The 10,370-nt window shown below is 55.3% G+C and overlaps 1 protein-coding gene across 7 annotated transcripts in view; it reads right to left on the bottom strand.

Annotated features, from left to right (window-relative positions):
• The window catches only part of SLC25A25 (solute carrier family 25 member 25), a 41,463-nt gene that overhangs the window by 1,981 nt on the left and 29,112 nt on the right, over positions 1 to 10,370 (bottom strand). For 3 of the 7 annotated variants that reach the window (XM_039475013.2, XM_010351311.3, XM_074395385.1), the window contains exons 2-10: positions 6,012 to 6,138; positions 5,839 to 5,926; positions 5,021 to 5,056; positions 4,650 to 4,761; positions 3,317 to 3,475; positions 1,376 to 1,528; positions 982 to 1,089; positions 719 to 886; positions 58 to 208 (exon numbers count right to left, since the gene is read on the bottom strand). In XM_039475013.2, coding sequence (XP_039330947.1) covers positions 58 to 208; positions 719 to 886; positions 982 to 1,089; positions 1,376 to 1,528; positions 3,317 to 3,475; positions 4,650 to 4,761; positions 5,021 to 5,056; positions 5,839 to 5,926; positions 6,012 to 6,138 — 1,102 coding nt within the window. Of the gene's footprint in view, positions 1 to 57; positions 209 to 718; positions 887 to 981; positions 1,090 to 1,375; positions 1,529 to 3,316; positions 3,476 to 4,649; positions 4,762 to 5,020; positions 5,057 to 5,838; positions 5,927 to 6,011; positions 6,139 to 8,464; positions 10,351 to 10,370 lie in introns of those variants that run through there. The other 4 variants (XM_039475014.2, XM_010351312.3, XM_010351310.3 and 1 more) reach the window with 3 other exon arrangements.

Genomic DNA, 10,370 nt, shown 5'->3' with positions numbered 1-10,370 from the left:
AGATGCTTCTGTCTGCACCCTCTGACCTCCCAAAAGACTGCTCAGGGCCAGCCTTACCTTGTGCCTGCATCCGGGTCCTGACGAGGGCCAGGGGGTAGCTGGCCAGCTGGCCACAGGTACTGGACATGGTGCCACAGGCCAGGAGCACAAACACACCGGGGTCCGCACTATTCACTGCGTAGCGCTGCAGCCAGGCATTCTTGAGCGTCTAGAAGGGGAAGGGAGCATGGGATGAGCCCTAGGAAGGGCTAGTGAGGCAGCAAGAGATGGGCGGTGGGGCTGTTACTGGATCCTCAGGCCACTGGAACCCAACTGCCGGGCCCAGGCCTGGCTGCCCTGTTTCTGCTGTCACTGGGAATTCCAGGACAAGGCAGAGGGAACACCTCCTTCCCCACACAGAAGGGCTGACTTTTGGGGTCTGCCTGGAGTGTAATGGGGCCTTTGAGCCCCTGGGGCCACCCTGCTCTGGGGATCTGCCTGCTGAGCCCCTGGCAACACAGAGCCTAGGGACAGGGCTCACAGGAGCTGCTGGGGGCTGCCAGGGACAGACAGGGTAAAGGAAAGCCTTGCAATGAACAGAGGAGCTGGAAGGAAACGCACTGGTTTCCTGCACTAACCATGCGTCCGTCAAGGAGGGAGATAGCAGGCGGAGGTGCGCTGGGAGGGGTTTCTAAACCTGTCTGGCTTGGGCCAGGGGCCTGAGCCCTCTTGAGCTCACCTCGTAGACTGCTAGGTCGATGCCTGCGTAGGGGATGATGCCCAGCATGTTGGGGACATAGCCTTTGTAGAAGGCAGCCACCCCTTCTCTGGCCAGGATCCTTCTGGCGCAGTCCAGCATGCCCGAGTACTGGCCCGTTTTCCGCAGCGCCATCCGGGTCTTCAGGACCTGCACGACGGGAGCAATGGGAAGTGTGAGCACAGCCTGTGCCTCTCCCTAGCCCCAGGCACACTGTTTGCCCCAGGACCGAGGCGGCCCCTCACCTCCATTGGGTAGATGCTGCTCTGGGCGATGGCTCCTGCCAAGGACCCTGCCACAAGCCTCTCATGAATCCTCAGAGTCTCCTGGTCACTGCCAACAAGGCGCTTGATCTAGAACCAGGAGCAAACAAACCGCCTGATATACCCAGAGGCTGGGGCACCTGCTGCTGCCCCTCCCTTCCTCCTGGAGCCAGTCTCAGCCGAGCCCTGGAGTCCCTGGCACATTTTATGCTGCCCAGAAATGTAGGGAACTGACGGCGAGCCCAGGCCTTTCGCCTCGCCCTGCCGTCCCCTGGCTGGCTCCAAGTGTCAGGGAGCTCAGTCCAGGGAAAGCCAGCAAGTACAGGCAGCGAGTAGCCGCTGGCCAGTGACACTCTCTGGGGAGCTGAGTCCTCACCTGCTCATAGGCCATGAATTTGATGGCTGATTCGGGGGCAATTTTAAGGACGTTGATGCCATTGCCCCGCCAGAGTGACCTGGCCCCTCCTTCTCGAATCATCTGGGTGAAGCCGCCCACAATGCCCATGTGGTTGCTGCGGGAGGCATGGACCTGGGAGAGAGGAGCAAGTAGTCAGATGGACCCGAGGGCCACATGGCTGCCTCACCCAGCCAAGAGCCTCTGCTGGCCAACCAGCTGAGGCCAAAGAGAAGGGTCTTTCTTCCGTGGGTTTTGCAGATGAGCTTGACACCATGAGACCAAAGTAACCCTCTGGCTAAGTGAGGTTCAGCTAGATTGTACTGGGCATCCACTGGTTGCCAGCCTTGTCTTTAAAAGCTCCGTAAAGATAACTTTAAAAAAACAAAAAACAAGGCCGGGCAGGCTCAGGCCTGTAATCCCAGCACCTCGGGAGTCTGAGGAGGGTGGACCACTTGAGGTCAGGAGTTTGAGACCAGCCCTCCAACATAGTAAAACCCCACTTCTACTAAAAATACAGAAGTTAGCCGGTGTGGTGGTACATGCTTGTAATTCCAGCTACTTGGAAGGCCGAGGCACGGAGAATTGCTTGAACTCGGGAAATAGAGGTTGCAGTGAGCCAAGATCGCGCCACTGTACTCCAGCCTGGCGACAGAGTGAGACTGTCTCAGGAAAAAAAAAAAAAAAGGCTGGGCATGGTAGCTCATGCCTGTAATCCCGGCACTTTGGGAGGCTGCGGCAGGCGGATCACATGAGGTGAGGAGTTCGAGACCAGCCTGGCCAACATAGCAAAACTCTGTCTCTACTAGAAATACTGAAATTAGCTGGGCATGTTGTGGTGCACCTGTAATCCCAGCTACTAGGGAGGCTGATGCAGGAGAATTGCTTGAACCCAGGGGCAGAGGTTGCGGTGAGTCAAGATCACACCACAGCACTCTAACCTGGGTCAGAGCAAGACTCTGTCTCAAAATAACAATTTTAAAAAATCGAGTTTATTATAAAAAAAAAACTTCAAACATATTAAAAAATAGAATAAATGCCCACTTGGCTTCGACAATGATCAAACCACAGCCAATCTCTAGCTCCTGCTGTCCCAACCCATGCTGGTTTAAAGACACATCCCAGGCCTTTTATCATTTAACCCAAGGCCTGCTTTTAATCTCCACAACATTCCTGATAATTCTGCTAAAAAAACAAGCCCCTATTTTCACAGAGGAGGGGAAGTCCTGGGAGGGAAAGAGGTTTGCTCAAGGCCAGAAGAGGGAGGGAGGCAGCTGTGGTGGTGCCCCAGGCAGAGTCCAAACCCAAGGCTCTCTGCCCTGAACCACCTGCTTCCTTTGTCTCTGTGCAGCACAGGGAGGCCCAGCGAGGCAGGGGGGAGGGAACGGAGGCAGCTCTTCCAAGCTGGGCTCCTGGAACAAGGTTAGGTACGAGCAAGGAGACAGGTGGTGGCCAGTCACCATTCAGACATCAAAGTCCACAAGTGTATCGTGTGGGTCAGTTTCACAATTCTGCCTTGACATCAGCCCAGCTTATCTCTGTTGTGTGGACGTGGATTTGTGTACCTGGCCAAGGTAATGGCGTGGTTTCCAACTGGTGTCTGGGTCAGGTGAGGACAAGATGTGCTTACAGAAATTGGTTCCTGCCTCACCCAGCCTCCCTGGCTTCACTTGTCCACGTTATGCCCTTGTAATGTGATGCCTGGCTTAAGTGCCTCAGATAAAATTAGATCTGCTCTGCACAAAATGTCACCTAGAGTAGATCCAATGGTACTCCGGTCTGAGCAAGAATTCCAGTCTAATTTATTGGGTTGGAAAAGTTTGGCCCAAAGTAGGCACCAGTCAGAGAAAGGGAAAAGTAGCCAAGCAACCCCCAAGTGAAAACTGCCCCCCGCCCCCGGTCTGGGGCCTTTTCCCTGCATACCTGCATGAGCACCTTGAGTCTGTCCAGGGGCGCGGTGCAGGTTCGGGATACGGCCCCTGCCCCACCTCCTGCCACCAGGTGTCTCCACCACATCCCCGTCTGCCTCTCCTCCACTGTGAACTCATCAGGAACCGTCAGATTCTCACCCACATCAAAGATCTGCGAGGAAAGATGGCACAAGCCTGATTCAGGACCCTTGGGGCAAGGCTGCTGGCACTAGTCACCTTCTACCCTCTAGCATGGCTCCAGGCCAGGGACCACAGGACAGGGAGAAGGACAAGGACCCTGGGTAGGAAGGGGGCTGGGGCCCTCCCCCTCCACTCTGAAGGCAGCAGAGCTCTCACCCTCACTGGGGCCCTGCAGAGGCACAGGTTAGAGTCTTAGCTGAACACAGCAGGAACCATTCACCAACCTAACACAGGTTAGAGTCTTAGCTGAACACACCAAAACCATTCACCAACCCTTCCCAATGCTGCTAGGGAGCTCCTGCAAGAAAAGCTCACAAGGCCTGTGTGAGGTCACCAGGCTGCCTGTGCTAGAGGGATCAAGTTGGGGTAAAAGCCGTCCGAAACCTCACGTGTAACCGGATCACACTGGCAGAACATTATGCAAGCCCTCGGCAAACATGAGGACTCGCTGCCTGCGTAACCTCTCCCCGAGTGGCATCCGGGCTGATCAGAGCCACCTCTGCTCAGATCCCAGGGCTAAAGGCCAGAGCTCTGGGCCAGCTGCTCCCACCCCTGAGCTGTCCACTTAAGTTCACTCAACAAATCCTGGCCTGGCACTGTGAAAGGCAGATGAGGAGCACCTCTGGCCTCCCCTCCTGGAGTGGCTGGTCCAGGGGGACAGGACTGCACACCAGGACTCAAGAGAGGGACGTGCCACGCTGAAGGGCTCAGGGGCAGAGGCTGACACAGACTCGCATTTCTGAACATGAAACCACAGTGGACAGAGGGGTGAACGGGCAGCAAGTGTGCCACCGTGGGGACACCTCATAGCTCTCTGCAGAGTAGCTTCTGCCCCCGCCCCCTCCCCCTGGGAGGAAGGGTCACACCAGCTTTGGGAGAACAGGCAGCACCGTGGAAAGGGGCACCTGAAGTGGCCCACGAAGAGCAGCGGGCATGTGGGGACACAAGGTGTTGCTGGAAGAGGAACCCTGTGTGTGAATGATGGGGCTGTTCAGGTTGGCCGGTGCCAGAACGGGGAGCATGTGGAGAGCTCTACTGGGCTGGCAGAGGAGGGGACAGGCTCCTGTGGAAGAGGAGGCGGCTGGAAAGCCTCAGCCACACTCTGAGTGGCGCTGGGCTCAGGGCCCCTGGGGCGCAGGGCTCACCGTGGAATGCTTCCAGTAGAGGATGATCTCCGGGATGTTTTCCACAGGGTGCAGGAGGTGGTAGTCTCTCCACTCGTTCCAGTCAATGGTCATCGTGCCGTTTTTATCCATGCTGCAAGACAGAGGCGAGGCTGCCCACGGGTCCACATGCCCACCCGCCAACTGCAACCCCCCAACCACCTCCCAGTGAACCAAGGGCAGGTGCCTTGGCTGCCCAGAAAACACAGGAGGCACCTCTGCCCCCAGAAGAAAGGGCAGGGGGCTCCACACCCCACTTAGCACAACAATGGGAATATAATGGCCCACAAGAACCCCATTCTGATCAGGCACAGAAGTCAAGGGAGGCAGTCACGAGCTACACGGATACTTACTAGGTGACAGGGCCCCAGAAATGGCCCGTTCGTATTCTGACAGACAGACAAAGGATGCAGAGGAGAGAGGAGAAACAATACACATAAGTGCTCGGAGCCATGTTAGTGAAGCAAGCACACACCCAGAGACGTGGGCACAGCACGGCATGAGATGAGCCCACCACAGCGACTGAACGCAGGGAGTGGGCGCCAGGGCTGCTGTCCCTGCGGACCAGCCAGTCCTCAGCCCGCAGGGTTTTGGGAAGGCCAGCCAGGAGACCAAGGAGAGGGTGCCAGGGCTGCTGTCCCCGAGGACCAGCCAACGTTCAGTCCACAGGGTGTTGGGAAGGCCCAGACAGGACAGACAGCGACTCTGGGGCTGTTCCGTGCGATTTCCTGGCAGCTGCTCCTCACCAGGGAGCTATCTTTTGGAGCAGCACCTCTGACTAAAGCATTAAGTGCAAGTTACCAGCATGGGGAAGAAATTTACCTGGGATAAAGGCTGCAGCGCGAGCCTCTCTGCACCACCCCCAACACATGCACAGGTGCTCCGTGCTGGCCTTTTACCTACTTGAACCACCCCCAAATTAGTTTTCACTTCATGGGCTGCTGGCCGATGGGCAAAATTCCAGGTGATCTGTGATTCCTCAAATGAAAGCTGGCCTGCAAGCCTGCAGAGGGGCTGGCCTCCAGGGGGGGTTACTTATTCATCCTTTCAAACCATGAGAAGGCCAAGTTCAGAGCAACAGGGTCAGCACAGGGAATGGCATCGCAGGGTTAGTCCAGAGTCTTCCTTTCGTCACACTTAATCCAAATGCAGAGGCTGGCTGAGCACTCACCTCTTGAGAATTTTTTCTGCCTGCTGTTCAGATATCTTAACTCCCAGGTCCCGCAGGGACTGCATGATCTCTTGTGCGTCGATGCGTCCTACAAGAACAGAGGCTGTGAGCAGTAGCCGGGCGCACGGGGGACCCGAGGCTGGACCAGTTGCAGCTCTGAAGGCAGCACTTACCATCGTTCTTTTTGTCCAAACTCTTAAACACTAGCCTCAGTTTCTTCTCATGATCTTGGAGATAATGGACAAATTCTTCAAAGTCTAGTTGCCCATCGAGGTCCTTATCCCCAGCTTGTACAATTTTCTAGAAAATAAAAGTAAGGTTTTGGGTTTTGGTTCCTGGACCAGCCTTTCCTTGTCCCTTGTGGGGCCCTGTCCCCAGGCAATGACTGCACTAATCCATGAGCAGACCTGGCCCCAAGATGCTTCTGCTCTACCCCCAGAGCCACCATGGCAATTGACTCATGCCAGCGCCACCACCTAGAGCCCCAAGTGCTAGCCAGAACCTCCCTCCCAAGCAGAGAGGGAACAAGGAGCCCAGGAAGAGCCCTCTGGACAGAGGCTAACAGGGACAGCTGGGTGCACTCTCAGTCTGAAGACCCTCCTGCTATACAGCCGGGGTTAGCTGCTTGGACCCACTGCAGTGCTGTCCCTGGGTCCCTGGACCCATGCTTCAACCACACATGCTCCCTGCTGAGACGTGGGGATGGCCATTTCTGATAAGAACGCTGCAGCTTGCTCTTTCTCTCCTAAAGGTGGCACTAGTCTCAGAATAATTTGGTGGCCAGGGTGAAAATAGGGGGCACAGCCAGACCCTGCCGGAGAGCACCCGAGGCTGGGGACGTGTAGGGAGCCAAGGGTATGTGCTTGACGGTACTGCCAGTCCTTGCTCTCCGGGAAGCTAGGTAATACTACCACCCTGGCTCTCTCAATCAGTCACTGAAAACCACTTCAGTGACCCAAGAGACTCTGCTCCTTGGCTGTGAGGTTCCAAAAGTACCCCCACCATGTCCCCACTTCCCAGGAGGTAGACTTCGTTCAGCACCTGTTAATGGTTTTGGATGCCTGGCAACTGGGAATTCATGAGAGCGCGCCTCTCCCCAGCACCTAGCAAGGGCCGCAGGGGAGATGCTTTGCTTCTAATAACACTCGCCCCTCGCAAACAGCTCTAGGAGGTAGGAAATGTCATTTCCCCCATTTTACAGAGAAGGAAACAGGAGTTGAGAGAGGCTAAATATTTACACAAGGTCAGACAGCTAGGGAAGTGGTGGGCGGGACGCAAGTCAGGCTGTGGTCCTCCCAGGCCGCCTCCCTGCAGATCCTGCCGCCATCCTGGAGGCTAACCTCCAGAATGTGGGGGATGAAAGTGAGTCACCCTAACTCAGCTACACCCTGAATCTGGAACCCAAAACTGGAACCGAGAATCTCCCAAGGAAGATGCTATGGTCTTCCTGTGTCTCCACACTTCTCACCAAGAGAAATCACTGACAGCCAGTTGGGGGTTTGGAAACGGATGTCCCACTGGCTAGCTTGGCCCCCAAAGGATCACCCCCATGCCTCTCTCTTAGACACACTACTGACAGTGCCTTGTGATTCCTCAGCTGCCAAGAGTGCCAGGGGCAGGGAGGCCTGGACAGATACCCCATGACCTGGTGTGATCAAAAGGCTAATGCGAGGGGTGTGGCTGGAATGTGGGACAGATGCTCGGACATGTTTTATCTGCTATCTGAGGTTACATTTAACTTCCTGTGCACATCTGTGCTCTCAGCCAAGGGTGACATAAATCACCTATAGGGTGACTGCTCCAGATCCCTGACAGGAATGGAAATAGAGTGGAAAAGCCACTTACAGAGGAGGTGAATATTAAGCACAGAGCCCTCTGGTACCCAGCTGCCTGCTGCCAGGGTGAGTCACATGCCTCCCTGGGGTGGGCACTGCCGCACAGACAACCGGAGCGGAGGGTGTGCTCACCGCAGCTGGCTTCAACACATTCTCAAAGTGCTTGCTTCTGCCTCACAGGGCCTGGGACTCCTTCTGTCTCCTTCCTTGGATATGCAGCTCCTCCTCAGTGCCCAGTGGGCATGGGGGGGTGGGTATCAGGGAAGCTGATTACCCGAGAAGGAGAAGCTGAGGAGGGAAGGGGCCCCCAGACTCCGCAGCTCAGCTTCCCCACCTTCAGGGCGGACACAGGCCCTGCTCCCCAGGGATGTCTGAGGGTCGAGAAGGCTTCTCACCCCCACATCAGGGACGGGCAGCTCCACCCCGTAGCACCCTCCCAACTCCTGGGCCTCCCTGCCTTCTCCCATGTGTTCCTGGCCTGCCCCTAGACCCCTTTGGGGCCCTGTACTTCTCAGGAACAACCCCCTCATTCCAGCAAAAGGAATTTCCTTTCCGAAAGCCCATCTCCCATAGCAGCCTTTGCTAGAATTCCAGCCTTCCCGGGAAGTCACATGAAAACCAGTCACTCCGGTGACGTACACGTGCCGGCCATAGCCACAAGACAATGGGAAAAACTCCTACATTTCAGACATTCTTTCTTCTCGGCAGGGGACGGTTCATGCACGCTCAGCCATTCACTCAACAAATACCGGTTGAATGCGCCTCTCCCTCCTGCGCAGTCCCCCACAGACCTGCTTCCACTGGCGGTAGGTGGAGAACTCCTGGGAAGGGATGAAGACACTGAGCTTGAAGATGGACTTCAGCTCGGCAGGGAGCCCCTTGGACTCAAAGTACTGGAACTCGGTCTGGGCCTCCCCAATGACCGGCACATACAGGCACAGGCAGAGCATGCTGGCGGCCTGCTGGGTGCTCTGCTGCCCTCGCCACAGGAGCAAGTTCTCTAAATGCAGCCGGTCCCGGGAAAGTTGCATAAGACAAGCCGGGCCTCAGCTATCATTGGCTGCTTAAGTCCCACCCTTTTACTTAATTGAAAAAAGAAGAAGAAGAAAAAAACCCTCCCACGACAGGTCTGCTAACAGCCAATGAACACAGAGCCCGGGGGAGAAGGCGCATCAGGTTGCTCAAGTGAGAGGCACAAAGATCAGGGCTGACGTCACAGCTCCCTCCCTGCAGTTAACTCTTGGAGAAGAGGCTGGGTGTCGCATTCTGCCTGCCTGGATACGAGGTACAGAGCCCAAACAAACCTTCACCCTCTGGCTGCCAACCCCTCCAAATGAACAAACAGCCGCCTGTTTTCACACAAGATCCCCAAACTCGTCATACAACACAACGGTTTTCTCCTTTTAGTAAATCATTCCCAATCAAAAGATCAGTAGATAGAGCGAGACAGAGCTGATTGCCACTGAAAATGGGTCCAGTTCAGCTGTGAGAGGAGGCTGAGGGGTGGCTGAGAGCCAGGTACCCTGCCATCCTGAAAAGTGGACCCCACCACGGGTCCATGTATCCTGCAGGGGAGCTGCCCTGGCTGGCCGAGGCCCTGGCCACACATGGCTCCTGGCACAGTTCTAGCTGGCTCCTGCTTCAGGGAACCTCCATAGGCCACATGTGCCCTTCACAGCCCACATGTGATCAGTGCATTGAAACCTTTTCCAGGCCATTCTGCAATGTGAACACTGAGGAACCAGCTTTCGCCTGGGGGCCCCAGAGTGCCCAGGAGCTGACATGATGCGGATGGGAAGAGGACACCATGCTGAAGGACTCCCCATAAGCATCAATCTGGGGTCAGCCAAGGCCTCACATGAGACCCACAGTCTTCAATGCCCATGTCTACTCAGAACACGTAGAAGTCCAGTCTTAGTCTCAGCTAGAACTTTGCTCTTCAACACAGAAGCTTTTTAAATATAAAGCCATAGCCAAATGGGCATGGTGGCCCATGCCTGTAATCCCAATATTTTGGAAGGCCGAGGAAGGCGGATCACCCGAGGTCAGGAGTTCATGACCAGACTGACGAACATGGTGAAACCCCATCTCTACCAAAAATACAGAAATTAGCTGGGTATAGCAGTGGGCTCCTCTTGAACACAGGAGGCGGAGGTTGCAATGAGCTCAGATTGCGCCATTGTACTCCAGCCTGAGCAAGAGTGAAACTGTGTCTCAAAAAAAAGTAAATTCATTAATAGCCAAAAGAACTCTGGCAATAAAGGAAAAAAAAGTAGCCAGGCGCGGTGGCTCACGCCTGTAATCCCAGCACTTTGGGAGGCCAAGGCAGGTGGATCATGAGGTCAAGAGATTGAGACCATCCTGGTCAACATGGTGAAACCCCTTCTCTACTAAAAATACCAAAAATTAGCTGGGCACGGTGGCGCGTGCCTGTAATCCTAGCTACTCAGGAGGCTGAGGCAGGAGAATTGCCTGAACCCAGTTGGTGGAGGTTGCGGTGAGCCAAGATCGCACCATTGCACTCCAGCCTGGGTAACAAGAGCAAAACTCCATCTCAAAAAAAAAAAAAAAGAAAAAAAGTGAATTCATTAAAATAAAATGAAATGAACAAACTCAGTTCCCCAGGATAGCCACACATAGTCACTGGGCATTTCCGCCATCACAGAAACTTCCACTGGGCAACACAGCTCTAGAACA

This window comes from Saimiri boliviensis, chromosome 2 (genome assembly GCF_048565385.1).
Source record: "Saimiri boliviensis isolate mSaiBol1 chromosome 2, mSaiBol1.pri, whole genome shotgun sequence".
Lineage (NCBI taxonomy): Eukaryota > Metazoa > Chordata > Mammalia > Primates > Cebidae > Saimiri > Saimiri boliviensis.
Note: the sequence above shows the minus strand (reverse complement) of the source record. Positions and strands in the feature narration are given on the sequence as shown.